This window comes from Mastigoproctus giganteus, chromosome 10 (genome assembly GCF_048544385.1).
Source record: "Mastigoproctus giganteus isolate SK-2022 chromosome 10, ASM4854438v1, whole genome shotgun sequence".
In the NCBI taxonomy this organism is placed as follows: domain Eukaryota; kingdom Metazoa; phylum Arthropoda; class Arachnida; order Uropygi; family Thelyphonidae; genus Mastigoproctus; species Mastigoproctus giganteus.
Genome location: NC_143584.1, coordinates 194575625 through 194594658, shown reverse-complemented (window position 1 = coordinate 194594658; position 19034 = coordinate 194575625). Strand labels below are relative to the sequence as shown.

General features: G+C 39.3%; 1 protein-coding gene across 1 annotated transcript in view; it reads left to right on the top strand.

Annotated features, from left to right (window-relative positions):
• Positions 1-12472: 12472 nt before the first annotated feature.
• LOC150079692 (uncharacterized) overlaps positions 12473-19034 on the top strand; it is a 30730-nt gene continuing 24168 nt past the window's right edge. Inside the window, exon 1 of the mRNA XM_090383456.1 lies at positions 12473-12687. Within this exon, the coding sequence (XP_090239582.1) occupies positions 12576-12687 (112 nt within the window). The 5' untranslated portion in view covers positions 12473-12575. The remainder of the gene's footprint in view (positions 12688-19034) is intronic.

The window sequence follows — 19034 nt, the reverse complement described above, 5'->3', positions numbered from 1 at the left end:
AGTGAAAATAATGCAAATAGTTTTATTTATTTAATATATAAATTTCCTTGTATGGAAAAAAAAAATTATGCTGCCATTACTTTATATAAACAGCAAGAACTGGACAAATTATACACAAGAAATAGAACATACATATAATATTAATTTGTTGTGACTACTCCTAAATGATATAAAATGTTTTCATTATGATGAAAGTAATGGATAACAGTATTACATCCCTCAAAATTATTTTTAGATAATTTATCCAACTTATTCCTATTTGTCATCCAGTTGTGTATTGATTACAGTGGATGCCACTTATTGTAATCACTTTTGGACATAGTCTGATAGCAATAACTGATGAAACAAGAATGCATTTCATCACTTTTCAGCATTGTTTATTGATGCAGAGCAGAAATGTGCACATAAAATTATAGAAGTGGACAAAAAAAACTATTAAAATCGAACAATATAAAATACTTCAATTTTACTGTCATAAAGTTTCTGGAAATCGATAAAAACTTTAAAATAAACAAAGAAAATATTAAAATCATGAATTAGAAAATGGTTAATGTTCTACTGTAAAACAGTCATACTGATAGGAGTACAGATAGAGTACTTTTTTTCGTGGAGTAACAATACCAACAACCATGCGAACTGTATGAAGCAACAGTAGTAACTGGACACACAACATGTCAGAGTTGAATTACAAACTGGGATGTTATGTAATCACTTCCACTGCACATGTGTAAACTGCAATAAGGCAAAAAAATTATAACATGAACCAAAGCACTGATTAAAATAAATTTCATTTATTCTATGTATTCAAATACATTTTATTGAGACCTCGTGAAAGCAATATTCAAATACATTTGATTGAGATCTCATGAAAGTGATAACATTATCCACGATCACAATAAGTGACATACGCTGTATGTGAAACTCTCTGTCAATGGAAATAAAAGTTTTATTGACTTTTTAATATTTTCTTATGTCATAATATAAGAGGCTACATCTGTCCGAAGTAACAACATTATACATATCAGAAATCCAAGGTTTATTATTATTGATGCAATTTCACACTGACATGGCAGATCCTGGTATCTGCTGCAGACTTTATCTTGCATCATAATGGACATAGTGTGTAGTGTTGATTGTCAAAGTACACTGGGGTTCTGCTCCCCCATTTTTGCATTTTTATACTCTGTGTTACAGTAAAAATTCTGTAAAGGCCAGAGATAGAGTTTTAGTATTGATCTGCATAGCGTAGTGTTGAGTGGTGTTGGTGTGTTGTTTAGTCTCAGGCCCCTAGTGGGACCCCACATTGCCATCTTTTGACCAAAAGAGGCAGACTGGGTGTAGTAGGGAGTATATAAAGTCTCTTGCAGGAGCAAACCTTAGACTGTGCCTGGGCTTGCAAGTGAGGGGCTCCCAGAAGGGCAGAACAGGAAATTTTTATTGGAAAGGGAGCATGGTGGTAATAGTTCAAGCATTGGAGAAAAGAGGGTGAAGATAAAGAAGGCAGATGATAGGAAGACTTTCCACCTGGAAATGAGAAGTCAAAGGAATGGAGGAACACCCCTGGGGAGTGGGGGTGACTGTCAGGAGTAGAAAAAGGGTTTGTGGAGGTAGAGTCCACCGGGCAAAAAGTTTGGGAAGGTACGTGGAAGAGGGAAATAGAAACTGTGGGGGAGCAAAGTTATAGGGCCAAGGTGCCCTGTATATGGGAGGAGAATGCACTATGGATGTACAGTGCTTCTCTGTATGGAATCCCACACCTGCCAGAACAGCCAAAGCCTGTGTCAGCAGTTCCCGCACCATGTCCCAAAGGAGGGAAGAGGCATGGAGTCAGTATAACAGGAGGGTGAGGGGGGAGTTTCCCTGATAGGTTGCATCCTGTGCAGTCTGATTTGCAGTGCCTACCAGAATATCGCACGCTCTACATGTACTCAGCCCATTGGTACACCAGTCATATTTATATATACACAAGTGAACTTTTTTTTTCATTTAGGGGCATCTGGAGACAGCACATAGCACAACTCTTAACTCAAACATTTGCCTTCTTTCATTCCATCATAATGGACATAGTGTGCATAGTGTTGGGGGAAAGGCGCCTCCGGTGGTTTCCCACATCTGCGCCATATATACTCTGTGGAGACAAACAGTATCACTATGAAAGCCAGAAAACTTTTTTGTGTTGTAAATGAAGTAGTATGCTGGGTTCTGTTGGGTGTCCTGGCTTTTGGCCGCAGGGCCCCTGATGGGACCCCACGTTGCCTGCACACACCACTAGGAGGTAGCCAGGCTGCCTATAATTCTCTGGCTAGTCTCCTCCAGGTCACCTGAGCTTCCTGGAAAGAGACCAAGTAAAAAAAAATATATATATATATATCTTTATATAAAATAATAGGGTTCAGGGAGTACAGGATGTACTGGAGAATGGACACTGATGTTTACGTAAAAACGTGCCTTATCATTTCCACATTTACTAACCACTCTGAAAGCAACTCTTGTAGTAAAATTTTTACTTGGCCAAGCATATATGAGAAATTTTTTTTTATTACTTCTGTTTCAGGATAACATGTCTCAGGGCATTTATAAAGGTTATATGACTTTAATTCCTCAAAAAATAATTCCATTCATTTCCTCCATGTCAGTGTATAGTGGTTTCATTGCTTGTTTGGAGAGATCTGGATTGCAGTACCTGTCAGAGACTTGAGGAATTCTTAAAGGCAAATTCAGTCATGGTTGTAGTCGGCCAATCTTAGGGTATAAGGATTTTCCCTATGACTTAATTCTGCTTTACAGGTTTCACAACCTGCAAATCAGTCTGCAAACACACATGGTATACTATGGCCTTAGATGCTAATTCCACTCCATAAATGTTAAGGGAAAGTCTTGTCTGACAAATTTGATTGGTTATTATGATGTGGTTACAAAGGAACTGGATGCAAAAAATAATTTTGATATCATATACTTGGATTTCAAGAAAACTTTTGACACTGTTGCATATGGAAGACTACTGTAAAAATTAGAGCAGAATGGTATTAAGGGTAAGTTGCTACAATGGATAAAAGGATGGTTGAGTGGGAGAAGTGTTGCTCTTCGTAGACTAATGTTATTAGTGGAGTCCCACAGGATTCGGTATTGGGTCCACTGTTGTTTTCTATATTTATCAATGATATTGATGAAGGTATATCAGGCTTAGTATCGAAGTTTGCAGATGATACAAAGGTTGGCAGGGTTGTTAATGACAGTAATGGCACTGTGTTACTGCAACAGGATCTAGAAAATTTGGGCAGATGGGCTGTGAAGTGGCAACTGAAGTTTAACCTTGACAAATGCAAAGTACTGCAAATGGGTGGAAGTAACCCCAGAGAAACGTACCAACTGTGTGGTACTACACTTCAGAAGGTAGAAAATGAAAAAAAGACCTGGGTGTAATTGTGCAGTCAGAAATGAAGTTTTCTGAGCAATGCAGACAGGCTGTCAGGGCAGGTCATGGGGTGTTGTCAATGATATACAGGAATTTTATTACCATAAAAAAGGAGGTAATTGTCCCTCTGTATAAGGCAATGGTCAGGCCACACCTTGAGTACAGCGTGCAGATCTGGAGGCCTCATTTTAGGAACAATGTAGATTTGCTTGAGCATGTACAGAGAAGGACAACAAGATTGGTGAGGGGAATGAAGGGATCCTCTTACCAGGAGAGGCTTAAGTTCTGCAAATTGCAGCAGCTAGAGACTAGGCACCTCTGAGGTGATCTGCTTGAGGTGTATCAGGCATTGAATGGGTTGAACACTGAATTCTGATGGGATTCTTCCACTAGGTGGTAAATGACTCTCATCAACCGGAGCAATACTACTACTTTGCTTATTGGAGGCTTCAAGTGGTGGAACCCATGTTTAGTCTCTAGAGCTAAGTTCCAGTCAACCCTTCCCCATCTCTTCCATCATGCAGTATGATTGATAACTTTTGAGGTTATGATGAACATCGTGGCGAGATCCAATATTCCTTACATTTCGAGGGTACAGCTCTAAAACAGTGTTCGCAGGCCGGCCGCTAGTTAGTACACCGAACCAAACTTATGGGTAACTATCTAGGAGGCTTTTGGATCAGCTAGTGTATAATCTTGCTACCTCTACTCTGCGAGATAGTGACTGGAGGGACTCCGAGTAATGTGTATGTATGCCATTGTCCAGGCCACGTAATGCCAAGGATCTGGGTATATTCTTACCATGTGTACGCCATATCCAAAAATTTCATTACTTCATACAGCATGTCCCACCCACTTTTTCTTACCATTGAATACACCATGAATTGTCAAACTAATAGAGCAAAATTATCTGCAAAAAGATCTAAATTTCCCAAACACTTAGCATTAGCATTAGTAGAGGCATTTGATGCAAGAAAGCAAGCTTATGCAGCATCAGCCAAAAAAATAAATAAATAAAAAATAACCACTTTCACATCACCACTCTGTTCGTTCGAAATACCTGTCCAGCTGAGCCTTAAACTTATTTAGGCTATCAACTTCAACGACAAGGGATGGAAGTCTGTTCCACCAACCAACCACCCGCTGGCTAAAGGCAAATTTCCACACGTCTATCCTATATTTGTCTTTTCTCAATTTGAATTTATGCCCTCTAAGGTGACTATTCTGAGCAAGAGGCAGAATCCCATCAGCACTGAGGATGCTCAAACCATTCAAGGCTTTATACAACTATCAGATCACCTCGCTGGTGCCTAGTCTCCAGACACTAATTTGCAAAACTTAAGCCTTTCTTCGTAAGAGCACCCCTTTGTTTCATTCACTACTCTTGTTGCCCTTCTCTGTACTCGTTCCAGCAGCTCTACATCCTTCTTGAAATGAGGCCTCCAGGCCTGTATACAGAATTCTAGGTGTGGTCTGACCATTGCCTTATACAAGGGAATAATCACCACCTTATCCCTGCTAGAAAAATTCCTATATATCATTGACAATACACAATGAACACTCTTGCAGCCCGTCTGCACTGCTCAGAGAACTTCATATCTGCCTGCACAACCACCCTCAGGTCCCTTTCATTCTCTACCACTGTCAGTGTAGTACCACAAAGTTGATACGTTGCTCTGGGGTTGCTGTTTCCCATGTAGTACTTTACATTTGTCAACGTTAAACTTCATTTGCCACCTTGAAGCCCATCTGCTCAACCTTTTCAGATCCTGTTGCAGCAGCATAGTGTCAGTAGTGTCCTTGACAACCCTGCCAACCTTCGTATCGTCTGCAAACTTGGACATTAAGCTTGATATACCATCATCAATATCATTTATAAATACAGAAAACAATAATGGACCCAATACTGAACCCTGAGGGACTCCACTAATAACATTAGTCCACGATGACCAGTGTCCATTGTTTACCACTCTCTGTCTTTTCCCCCTCAACAACCCCTTTAACCATAGCAGCAATTTGCCTCCAATGCCACACTGCTCCAATTTGTGCAGAAGTCTTCCATGTGCAACAGTATCAAAAGCCTTTCTAAGATCCAAGTATATAATATCAAAGTTCTTCCCTGCATCCAGTTCTTTTTTGTGACTGCATCATAGTATCCAATCAAATTGGTCAGGCAAAACTTCCCATTAACAAAACCATGCTGTGTCCGAACTATAACTGAAGTCTTGTCTAGATGATCCTGCAGTGCTTCTTTAACCAGTGCCTCCATTAATTTTCCGGGAACGGAAGTTAAACTCACAGGTCTGTAATTACTTGTGTCAGCCTTTGATCCTCTTTTGCAAATTGGGGTCGCATTTGTACATCTCCAGTCCATGGATACCTCCCCTGAGTCCAAGGAAGCTCTCATAATTATGGCTAAGGGTTTGCTTACTTCCTTTGCTGCCTCCTTTAATATAACTGGATAGATGCCATCCACCCCAGGTGCCTTTCTTGTGTTTATCTTCAACAATTTCTGCTCTGCTTTACTCTCAGTTATTACAAGATTCTCTAGCTTACTGCCAGATTTGAATAGACCTCTGGCATTCCCCTCGCTGAATAACTCCTCATGTGTGAATGTCAATGCAAAATATTCATTTAATTTGTTAGCTACCTGAGCAGGATCATCAACAGCTGACCCATCCATATCAAGTGGCCCAATCTGATTCATCCCCTTCCTTCTAGAGTTTACATAAGTAAAGAACTCTTTGCTGTTTTTCTTTGCATCCCATGCCAAAGATTTCTCGTAATCTGCCTTTGCCTGTCTAACCTCCTTTGTAACTTGGTTACAGATCAACTTGTATCTATCATAGGCTTCTGTGTCACGTGTTAAATTGTATGTATCCGGTGCATTTTTCTTCTCTGCCATATGTCTCATTAGTTCATCTGACATCCATTTTGGCCTAACCCTTGAACAATATTTCTTAGTTGGTATGTAAAGCCTACTAGCTTCCAAGATAAGTTCTTTGAATGCTTCCCATTTTGAATTTGCTGTTGGTAACATCATCAGTTGGTCCCACTGTATAGAATTTAAATACTGTCTCAGTCCATCGTAGTGGCCTTTACGGAAGCAATAACCCTTCCGTTTACCCCTAATGGTAGTTACCTCTTTGAGTAAATCCCACTTCAGCACACTGTGATCACTGCCACCTAGTGGTTCATTTATCTGCAGATTCTTAATGCATGAAGAATCACTGCTGATAATCAAATCAAGAGTATTACTCCCTCTAGTTGCCTCCCGAACATGCTGATGTAGAAAACAGTCATCCAATAAATCCACAAATGCCTTGCTAGTGTGTGAGTGACCAGCCCCCAAATTCCAGTGAATATCTGGGAAATTAAAATCCCCCGTTATAAGACTCTGATTTATTGGCCCACTCTATTTCCCCGTACAGTTTCTTATTATACTCATCCGAGTCATTAGTCCTATAGCACACTCCTACTCTCAATTTTGATCTCCCAATGCTTATGTCACACCAAACTGACTCGACACTGCACTGTCCAGCGATGTCCACTGGCTTCACTTCCTTGGATTTTATGTATTTCTTAACTAATAGCATAACCCCTCCTCCCTTCCTATCCTGTCTATCCTTTCTGTAGACATTGTACTCCCCAAATTCCAGTTCTGCATTCCTTTTATCTGTGTGACACCACGTCTCTGAAATCCCAACAATATCTGCCTTTGATGTTTTGAGCAATACCTCAAATTCATCAAATTTATTTACCAAACTCCTAGCATTGGTGTACACGCAGGTATACATGCACCTGTTTCTATTCTTCGCTACCCTAACACAACCCATGTGTTTACTTGTAACGCAATGACTACCAGCAGTCTCTGAAATATCCTGCATCTTGTTTTTCAGGCTGCTGCTCATTCCAATAGAAGCAGTGCAAGAATCTCTTTCATCTCTGCCAGTGGCTACTGTTAATGTATTAGTCCTTGTTTCCCCCCCAATCTAGCAGTTTTCCGACCCACCTAACACTGCCTCGATAGCATCAGCAAACATTCTTGCACCCTTTCTATTTAAGTGTATCCCATCCCTGTAGAAGCAGTCTCTCCTGTTAAAAAGTACAGACCAGGCTGAAAAAAATTCTACCCTTTGAGCCTTGCACAATCTTTCCAGGGCTGAATTGATTGACAGGGCTCTCATCATACACTCCCTCCTGTCGTGTCTGGGCAGAATTGCAGACTCTCAAATTCAACCCTAATTCACGACTTTTTTTAAACAGTGACCGGTACTTGTTAAGTAATTCCGCCGGTCTCCTACTCTTAATATCATTAGTGCCAACGTGTACAACTATATCACCTATTTGTGCCCTTAAAAGATGATATCAGCTCTACAACGTCATCAACCTTTGCTCCTGGCAGACATACCCTGGTCCTGTTCCACCTATCCTTTTTACAAAGCATGTTTCCCGTTTCCCTGACAGTAGAGTCACCAACAACGACTAGTTCCTTTGGGACCAGCGCATTCTGCCTTGGGGGCTGCCGTTGTGTTGCGTGATGACCAAGTGCAAGCTCTGGCATTGGTGTGGGCAGCTGAGAGCTTGATGGGCCCCTCACTTTTAATCCATTGAGGGCATCCACCCTGTCCTTTAAGCTCTCATATAGTGGCTGGAGACTAGGCACCTGCGCGGTGATCTGATTGAAGTGTATAAGACCTTGAATTGGTTGAGCACGCTGAATTCTGATGGGATCCTTCCGCTTGTTCAGATTACAAACCTAAGGGGGCATAAATTCAAATTAAGAAAGGACAGATGTAGAATAGATGTGCGGAAATTTGCCTTTAGCCAGCGAGTGGTTAATTGCTGGAACAAACTTCCATCTGTCGTTGTGGAAGTTGATAGGTTAAATAAATTTAAGGTGGAACTGGACAGGCATTTGGAGGGAATGGTGTGATTATTATTATTTTTTTTTTTTTTTGCTGATGCCGCCTAAGCTCATACATATGCTTTCTTGCATCACATGCCACTACTACTACTACTACTATATTGCAAAAAGGATACTTCTGCCCCTATGCTTATTTTTGGTGCCACTCCGATTTCTAGGCAAAATGACATATCTCTTTTGGGGATTACCCTGACTTGTAATCTCTCTTGTCACAAGCACATTACAAATATTGCTTCCTCTGCATCTAAAAAACTTCGTTTTCTCTTTCACTCTCAGCGTTACTTTTCTTCCAAGCAGCTGTTTGCTCTGTACAAATTGCACATCCACCCTAGCATGGAATATTTTCCCACATCTGGAGTGGTGTCCCCAAAACGTCTCTCAGGGTTCTAGATTCCATTCAGAAGAGGGCAGTTAGGTTAATTTATGATTCATCTCTAACAGTCTCTCCGTTCTGTCTCATAGACGTACTGTTTCTGCTGCATGCCGTTTCTACAGATACTTCCATGGGCACTGTTCTTCTGAATTGGCTTCTGTAATTCTCGCTCTCTCTTTCAAAACAGTCCGAACACGTGCCGCCACCAGCCAACATCCACTTACTGTCCAACTTCAAACTCACATAACCAATATTTCATATTTCTCGTTTATTCATTCAACTGCAGTTTTCTGGGACAACCTTCCTTCATACGTATTTCCTGAAAATTACAATCTACAGAAGTTCAAGTCTAATGTCAACAAATATCTTCTTTCGTCTTCTCAACCTCGAAACCAAGCACGGTATTAAGTACTCTAGGTTCTAATACCTCTCGTGTTTGGGGTTTTCATAAAAAAAAAAATTCAGCTGTAAATTCATGACTGTGCTCCCCCCCCCCCTTTTTATATAGGTCCTTGCCACTGAAATCTTCGGAAACTGGGTGGCAGGTCCTGGCAGAGTACTTAAAAAATCTACTGGATGCCTGACTTGCCTTGTCGTGGCAAAATGTGGGCAACGGTGGGTCCACTAGGGGCCCAATGGTTAAATAGTCAGAAAAACAACAGAACATAACACCACACAACGTTTCACTTTCCAGACACTTTTAAATCTCTGGCCTCCACAGAGTTCTGTGATACACAAACAGAGTACACAATGCGAAGATGGGGGAAACCCCTGGTGCCTTCAGTCAGCTTACACACTTTGCACTTACCCCATTTGTCAGGGCTCCAAGTCACATGTTCATGACACCAATTTCGACAAGCTCTGCGATGGTTTAGGGATAATGGGATGCAAACCACTGGCTTCCTTGCATAGAATCCACTTGAATTGAGCCTTCTTAACACGGTCTGATTGGAAATGTTTTCACCTGTGGCTGCAGAAACTTCAAGCGACTGGATGACAGGACATCATAGAGTTATGTTTTGTTGTTAGAGCCAGTTTTGGTCTTCAGTTTGGCAATCTAAACTGGGTGCCCTAACCCGGTTACTTTAAATCCCCATCCCCTAGTGGGGAAGGAGACGGGTTCTCATTCCCCTCTCTGTCACACCCACTGTTTTTCTGGGGGAGGCAGGGATGCTTCAATCACTAGCACAGTTAGTTTGGATTGCCATCCTCCCCACACCGTGTAGAAAAGACCAGAGTTTCCATCCAGTCGATGACCGAAGGAATATTTATGGGCCTTTTTCAGAGTGGCTGAGTTAGTCGATCACAGGCAAGGGTAGTATGATGTTTTCTCCCAGAAACTCTGGTTTTTCCTCCACCAAACAGAAAATCAATCTCTGAACACACACAATTTACAGACAATATACACAGAGCAATATGGCCTTTATTAGTATTAGCCATATGGTGCAAGGAAGCCTGAGGCTTATGCTGCACCAGCCGAAAAAATGATTCTGAATTACCCTGAGAGAGAGAGAGAGAGAGAGAGAGTCAGAAGTAGAAGGGAATCACCAAGAAAGAGAAGACATGATATCCAGCTCAGGACCCTGGGTGTGCCAAGCCTAAACTCAGCAGATGTTAGCCCCTGCATTGTTGATAATGCTCCTAAAACCCTATTACTGTTCAACAACAACAGCGGCCTATTCTGGTTGACATAGCCCTAGACCGACCTTGACCAAATCTTCTTGTAATGGTTCCTGTCTTGTAATAGTTCCTTCAATACCATTATTTTAAGGTCACCTAGAAAGTCACTTTAACTACCAGCGTATATTTTGTCTGTAAAATAACGTGTGCTTCTGGCCGATTTGCCTGATTTCCTGGAAGAAAAACCCACTTGCTATCTACAACTGAGACCCACTAACTAAGCGAAGGGAAAAAAGCCCATAAACGTTCCCGTGTCATCGACGGGATTCGAACCTGGGCCTTTTCCACTCGGTGTAGGGAAAACGGCGACGATACCACTATGCTATCCGCTCAGACAAAGTTGCGAACAAAGTCTATGAAAATCCGCCCATCATTGGCGCGATTCCAGCCCGTGTAAGGTTAGTATAGTAGTAGTAGTAGTAGTAGTAGTAGTGGCACGTGATGCAAGAAAGTAACTGTATGAGCTTATGCAGCATCAGCCAAAAACAAATCACACCATTCCCTCCAAATTCCTGTCCAGTTCCTGCTTAAATTTATTTAACCTATCAACTTCCACAACAACAGATGGAAGTTTGTTCCAGCAATTAACCACCCGCTGGCTAAAGGCAAATTTCTGCACATCTATTCTACACCTGTCTTTTCTTAATTTGAATTTATGCCCCTTAGGTTCGTAATCTGAACAAGTGGAAGGATCCCATCAGAATTCGGCGTGCTCAACCCATTCAAGGCCTTATACGCCTCAATCAGATCACCGCGCAGATGCCTAGTCTCCAGCCACTGCAATTTGCAGAACTTAAGCCTCTCTTGGTAAGAGGATCCCTTCATTACCCTCACCAATCTTGTTGCCCTTCTCTGTACACGCTCAAGCAAATCTACATCCTTCCTAAAATGAGGCCTCCAGACCTGTATGCAGTACTGAAGGCGTGGCCTGACCATTGCCTTATACAGTGGGACAATCACCTTCTTTTCCCTGCTATCAAAATTCCTATATATCATTGACAAAACCCATGACCTGCCCTGGCAGCCTCTCTGCATTGCTCAGAAAACTTCATATCTGACTGCAGAATTACTCCCAAGTCTTTTTCATTTTCTACCACCTTAAGTGTAGTACCACGCAGTTGGTACGTTTCTCTGGGGTTACTTCTACCCATATGCAGTACTTTGCATTTGTCAAGGTTAAACTTCAGTTGCCAGTTCCAGTTCTTAGCCCATCTGCCCAAATTATCTAGATCCTGTTGCAGTAGCACACTCCCATTAACAACCCTGCCAACCTTTGTATCATCTGCAAACTTCGACATTAAGCCTGATATACCTTCATCAATATCATTGATAAATATACAAAACAACAGTGGACCTAACACCGAACCCTGTGGGACTCCACTAATAACATTAGTCCACGAAGAGCAGCACCCATTGATTACTACCCTCTATCTTCTCCCACTTAACCATCCTTTTATCCATTGTAGCAACTTACCCTTAATACCATTCTGCTCCAATTTGTACGATGACTATAGTCACTTCGATACCACGAGGGCGTTAATTAAGCATGGGGTTCCCTACAGAAGCAGTACTCAAACTTTATGACATAAGAACTCGTTTTTGTTTAAAATTTTTCCACAGCCCCAAAACTTGAAATTGGTTCCATGTTCTAAATTTTTCCAGCTTTTTAACTGCTTGTAAGAAATTTCTGGCATATTTCGCGATCTTATGGTGTAAGTTTTTGTACTTGACCCGCGGGACACTTGGATGAGTGCATCAGAGCAGCGTTTCTCACACTACTATAGTTATAAAAAAATAAAAAAATTATAAAAAGTTAAAAATACTAAATCGTAAGTTATATATCACCTATTTCAAATTTAACAACCTTTTGGAAAAATTCCACGAAATGCAATTACTTGTTATGAAGGGAAATCATTTTGTTTCAATACATACGCCTATTAATTTTCCTAATATAATATATTTTCCATAAATGCTATTTTTTTGTTAAACAATCACAGTGTAGTTTCGGTACTGCACTGAATGAAAAGCATCATGGGCAAACTAGAAATCACGTGACTTTTACCGTTTGGTAAACAAAATGGCGAGTAAACGCACGTGTGAGGAGTAAGGGACATTATAAAGTATCGCCACTGTATTTCCGTTCCGTATATTTTTATAGAAATTTATTATATAGTTTTGGAATGGATCGTTCACAAAGAGTTCCAAGATCCCAGCAATACAAATCTAGACAAAAAGTTGTAAAAAATTACCGTAATAAACGGTTACAAGCTGGAAATGGAAAAAACAAATCATGTAAGTATTGCTGCCAATGGATGTAACTCGGTGTTTTAAATACGTAATTGGAGCAGTGCCGTTTGTGGTATTTATTTACTTAGCAATTACCTTATTCAAATATTTCGTTTTAAAAATGTTTAAAATGCCCGTAGTCACTAATAAGAGAGCCTGTCAATGAAAATTACTGAGCATTTGGAAAAAAATTCGATAATATTACGTTATCTTACTCCATCAGAGGGTATCATCACGAGCTGTGGCCCAGTTTCAGTGTTTTATTATTGTACCTCAACATATTTATCTTTTCTTTTTGGAACCCTCTGAGCTCTCAGGTGTTTCAGGCCAAAACAGCTCTAAGGTATCAGTATAATGTGCCTGTATTTGATTGTATTCTTTGGACCGTTTGCTGGATGAAAAATTCCGTTTCTAAGATTTAAAAAAAAAAAAAAATACAACCCTCACCTGAGACTGACTAACTCAGCCATATTGTGAGAAAAGCCCATAATTCTTCTCTTTCTTGGTGATTCCCTTCTACTTCTCTCTCTCTCACACACACACTCAGGGTAATTCAGAATTTTTTTGGCTTGTGCAGCATAAGCCTCAGGCTTACTTGCACCATATGGCTAATAATAATATAAAAAAGAAATCCTCGCTGTGTTAACTATGAGTGCCTGAACTCAGACCCTGCTTCAGTTGCATCACCTGCACCATAGGGTATGCCACTGTACTCCATTTTGGCTGTTAGTGACCAAAGGAGTTCAGCTTCACCATATTATTATGCAATGATCACCTTTTTCTTTATTACATAGGGAGTGAGATCACTTCTGCACTCAGCACCTGTGCAACTTGCTGATCACTCAACATTCTTTTCCTTTCATAGCAGAAGGAAATTATCAGTAGTGAATGTGTTTGGTGTGCAGTTTTTTGTATAGTATTTTCTTTCTTTCTTTTTTTTTTTTTTTCTGGAGATTTCAACTACTAGTGTGAAAATTGCTTTTCCACAATGTTTATATCAAGTCTGCCTAATCATTTAATTTCAAGTTTATCATCACATGACAGTGCCAAAAGTTTTTTTTTTATTATTATTATTTTAATAAATTATTAACATTAGTATTGACAATATCATGCAAGGCTTATTACAGCACTAGCCAGAAAAAAAGAAAAGAAAAGAAAAGAAAAAAAAATTAATTTGACCATTAAGCTTCCAATAATTTGTCCAAATCTACCCAAAAATTTGTTCAGACTACAAACTTCCACAACACTAGGTGGAAGTTTATTTCAACAATTAATTACTTCTAGCTGAATGCAAATTTGCTTGCAGCCATCCTTTTCATGCTTGTGCATTTCATATGAGAAAGATGCCATCAGCATTTGATTTACTGAATGCTTTTAAAGTCTTATATACATTAATTAGGTCACCATGCAGATGCCTAGTTTCTAGAGACTGCAGTTTATGGTATCACAATTTTTCTTGGTAAGAATATCTTCTTGTGCCCCAAACTAATCGTGTTGCCTATCTCTACATCTTTGCTTACTCCACTACTTTGAGTTTGGTGCCACCTGGACAGTATGTTATTCTGGGATTATTGCTACCCAAATGCAGTACTTTGCATTTATAACTGTTAATCCTCAGTTGCCATTTTATAGCCCATCAGCTTAATTTATCTAGATCCTCTTGAAGTAGCATGCCCTGATTATTGATGTTAACCACTGGGCCCTCCTTTGTATCATCAGCAAACTCAGACATCAAACTAGAAATAGCATCATTATAAACTTGAGAAACAGTAAAAGGCCCAACACCAACCCTCTGTGAAACTCCACTCATCACATTGGTCCACAAAGAGCAGTAGCCATTCATAACCATCTTTTGTCTCCTAACTAACATGACCATAGTAGCAGCTTTCCTCCAAATGCCACATTTGCTCCAATATATAAACTTCATTTGCATATGTGGTACAGTATTGAAGGTTTTAATGAAATTTGATTAGATTATATCAAATTTATTGTTTGACAAATGTATGCTGTGACTGCCTTATGACTCCATTTCTAACAAGATGTTTTTGCATTACTTCTTTAACTAATGATTTCATTATTTTCCTTGGCGCAGAGATTAAATTGACAAGTCTGTAGTTTGACACACTGCACCCTTTGAACCACCCTTGCAAATAGGAGATACATTTGCACATCTGTAATCTACAGGTACATCTCCTGAATCTAAGAATGCTCTATTATTATGGCCAAAGGTTTAGCTACCTTTGGCCATAATAATAGGATAAAGGATAGATTCCATGAGCCCCGGGTGCTTTGTTTACTTTTAGCAGCAGCAATTTTTCTACATTCTACTTTCTATTATTACAAATTCATTAACTCCAAGTCGGTACTTGATAGACTTCTGCTAACCTTATCCTTAAACACTTCTTTATGTGAATGCAGATGCAAAATATTTATTGAGTTTATCAACAATTTGTAAAGAATCATCAGTATTCTGATCATTCATATCTTGTGGACCAATGTTATTCATCTTTTTCCCTTTTAGTGCTAACATATGCAAAGAATTCCATAAGCTGCCTGATCCCCCTGAGTAATTTAGTTACACAACCCCGGGGGCTCACATCTGGTGAGTATGGGCTTGGCACACCCAGGGTCCTGAGCTGGATATCATCATTCTTCTCTTTCTTGGTGATTCCCTTCTAATTTTGACACACACACACACACACTCTCTCTCTCTCTCTCTCTCTCTCACTCACTCACTCACTCACTCGGGGTTACTCGGGAACTGGTTTTTTTTTTTTTTTTTTTTTTTCCTCCTGGTGCAGCATAAGCCTCAAGCTTCCTTGCATCCTATGGATATTAATAATAATGATAATAATAATAATGATAATTTGTACTTATTGTAAGTATCCCTGACCATTTATAATCATTGCACAATTTTTTTTTTTTTTTCAAGCTATGAAGCTGATCAGTTCAATTGTCACCTAAAATAAAATAAAAATAAATCTGCAGCCCTTGTCAATCCACTGCAGGATGGAAGCCTCCTCAACAAGTCATGTTGAGGGAAATGGACCATAATCTGCTAAACTTGTCCAATGTGGGTTGGGTCACCTATTTGGGTCTAAATCTTGAACAGCATTTTTTAACCAGTATAAAATGCCTGGTGACCCCTAAGATTACCTCGAAACACTTCCCATTTGGCATTTACATTTAACATCAGTTGGTCTCACTGAAAAGAGTGCAAAAAATGTCTGAACCAATTATAATCACCTTTGCAAAATCAAAATCCCTTCCCTTTACCTTAATTGTAGATATTTGTTTGAATAAATACCACATTAATATGCAATGTTTACTGCCACCTAAAGGTTCCTTAACCTGTAGATTCTTAAAACACAGTGAATCCTGCTCAGGTTGCTGACAAACTGAATAGGTGTTTTGTATCCTACAATCACACATGAGGAATTCTTTAGGGAAGGGATGCCAGTTTATCAAGTTCTAACAGGGAGCTAAATGATTTTTGATAACCAAGAGGAAAAGAAAATGTTGAAACCAAACAAAAAAAAAAATAGTTAAATGTATGTGGTGCATTACATTTCAGGTGAGTTTTTTTTTCTTAAATTAAATAAATTTTTGTTCTTTTAGATTAATAGAAGTGAAAAGTAAATATAATTATCTCCTTATCAATTAATTACAAAGATTATAACTTTATAGAATAGTTAATAAAGCTCTTTAGTTTTACACTCTCTGAAATTAGCCGTTCAATTTAATTTCAACCGTATAATATTTATTTCCTTTCTCCCATCTTTTCAGTCTCTTAACAAGCGACCCTATGTTCACAAATCTTGCATAACAAAACACACAAAGCATGCATAGGCTGTGTAAAGTTAACAATACTGCAATAAAACTACATTTAATCTATGAATTTGTTTGGTTTTTTTCCGGTTTAGTTCTTTCAAATGATTTATATGGAAAAAAAGTAAATAATTATTCCCGGATTTCTATTTGTCCAATTTTAATGAAATTTGGAATCGCTGATGTTTGCAGAATAGATGTGCAGAAGTTTGCCCTTGTTTCAGCAATCAACCACCTGTTGATTGCTGGAACAAGTTTCCATCTGTTGTTGTGGAAGTGGATAGTTTGAATAAATTTAACACAGAAGTAGACAAACTATTGGAGGGGAGAGATAGGTGAAATAGATTTTTTTTTTTTTTTTTTTTTGTGAGGCTGTATACCTTTGCTTTCATACATTATTTGCCCCTAATAATACTAATATGAAAGGGGAGATTCATTCTAACAGTCAAATTTTGGTCTTAATTTAAGCCTCACTTAAATTAAGTGAGCTATGTGTTATTATGTATACTGTATACATAATACATTTAGTATTTATGTGCTATTTTAGTCATAAATTCTTCACATTCAAAAAACCAAGGACAGAAGACAACAGAATTTTGCTGCTGCTTCTTCTGAAGAAACTCTATTCTTGAAAATATGTTGCTTTGTTCCATATTTGGATCATCTTAAATGAGATGACTGAAGACTTCAGTAATTCTTTTTTTTTTTTGTTCCTCATAAAGCCTTGAATGGTTTGAGTGTGCTGAATGCTGTGGGATTCTTCCCCTTGCTCAGAATAATCGCCTGAGAGGGCATAAATTCAAATTGAGGAAAGACGGTTGTAGGATAGATGCGCGGAAGCTTGCCTTTAGCCAGCGGGTGGTTGATTGCTGGAACAAACTTCCATCTGTCGTAGAAGTTGATAGCTTAAATAGATTCAAGGCAGAACTTGACAAACATTTGGAACGAGTGGATGGGTGAAATAAGGGAGGTTTTTTTTTTTGGCTGATGCTATATAAGCTTGCTTTCTTGCATCATGTGCCTTTGCTAATGCTAATGAGCTGTTTTAATTGCAGTATGCTGCATTTATTCTTCCTCCCTTGCTCTTATCCTTTGTTGCTCCAATTCAGTCAAATCCTTGTTAGGCCAACTTAACATCATGTGATTCCAGCATCTCCACCATGTTACTTATGTCCATCACATCAAAATCAATCTCGTTTGCCAACTCCTCAATCTGCAACTCAATTTTGAGGACACTGACAAGTTCCTGAAAACTGCGATGCAGCCCATTCATATATTCCACCACACACCATTTCATCACAGCCCAAGCAACTTGCTTCCATTTTGCCACAATACATTCTGTTGATCTCTTAAAGTTATATCCCAAATTGATGACTAGTCCTCACCATCTGTTTGAGCAGTCAAGCTATGCTGATTGCAGTGACAGATAGCATTAGCATTTTTATAATGAGTTGTGAGGCATATGATGCAAGAAAACAAGCTTATACAGCATCAGCCAAAAAAAAAAAAAAAAAACCTTCCTATTTCACCCATCCGATCACTCCAAATGTTTGTCTAGTTCAGCCTTAAATTTATTTAAGCTATCAACTTCCACAACAACAGAAGGAAGTCTGTTTCAGTAATCAACTACCCACTGCCTAAAGGCAAACTTCCACACATCTACCACTGTCTTTCCTCAATTTGAATCTGTGTCCCTTCAGGTTCTTAATCTGAGCAAGCGGAACTATCCCATCAGCATTGAGCCTGCTCAAACCAGTCAAGGTCTTATACACCTTAATCAGATCACCTTGCGGGTGCCTAGTCTCCAGGTGCTGCAACTTGCAAAACTTAAACCTTTCATCATAAGTGCACTCCTTTGTTCTTCTCAATAGTCTTGTTGCCCTTCTCTGTACTCATTCTAGCAACTCTACATCCTTCTTAAAATGAGACCTTCAGACCTGTACGCAGTACTCCAGGTGTGGCCTGATCATTGCATTATACAAAGGGATAATCATCTCCTTGTCTCTGCTAGCAAAATTTCTATATATCATTGACAAAACTCCATGACTTGCTCTGGCAGCCCATCTGCACTACTCAGAGAACTTCATATGTGACTGCACAATTACCCCCAAGTCTTTTTCATTCTCCACCGCACTGAGTTTAGTACCACATAGTTGGTACATTTGTCTTGGGTTACTGCTACCCACATGCAGTACTTTGCATTTGTCATTGTTAAATTTCAGTTGCCACTTCTCAGCCATTCTGCCTAACTTTTCTTGACAACATTGCCAACCTTACATCATCTGCAAACTTGGACATTAAGCCTGATATAAAGGCAAAAAAAAAAAATATATATATATATATATACCTTCATCAATATCATTGATAAATATACAAAACAACAATGGGCCCAGCATCTGGGGGACTCCACTAATAACATTGGTCCACGTAGACCAGTATCCATTTATTACCACTCTCTGCCATCTCCCACTCAACCATCCCTTTATCCATTGCAGCAACTTGCACTTAATGTCATACTGCTCCAA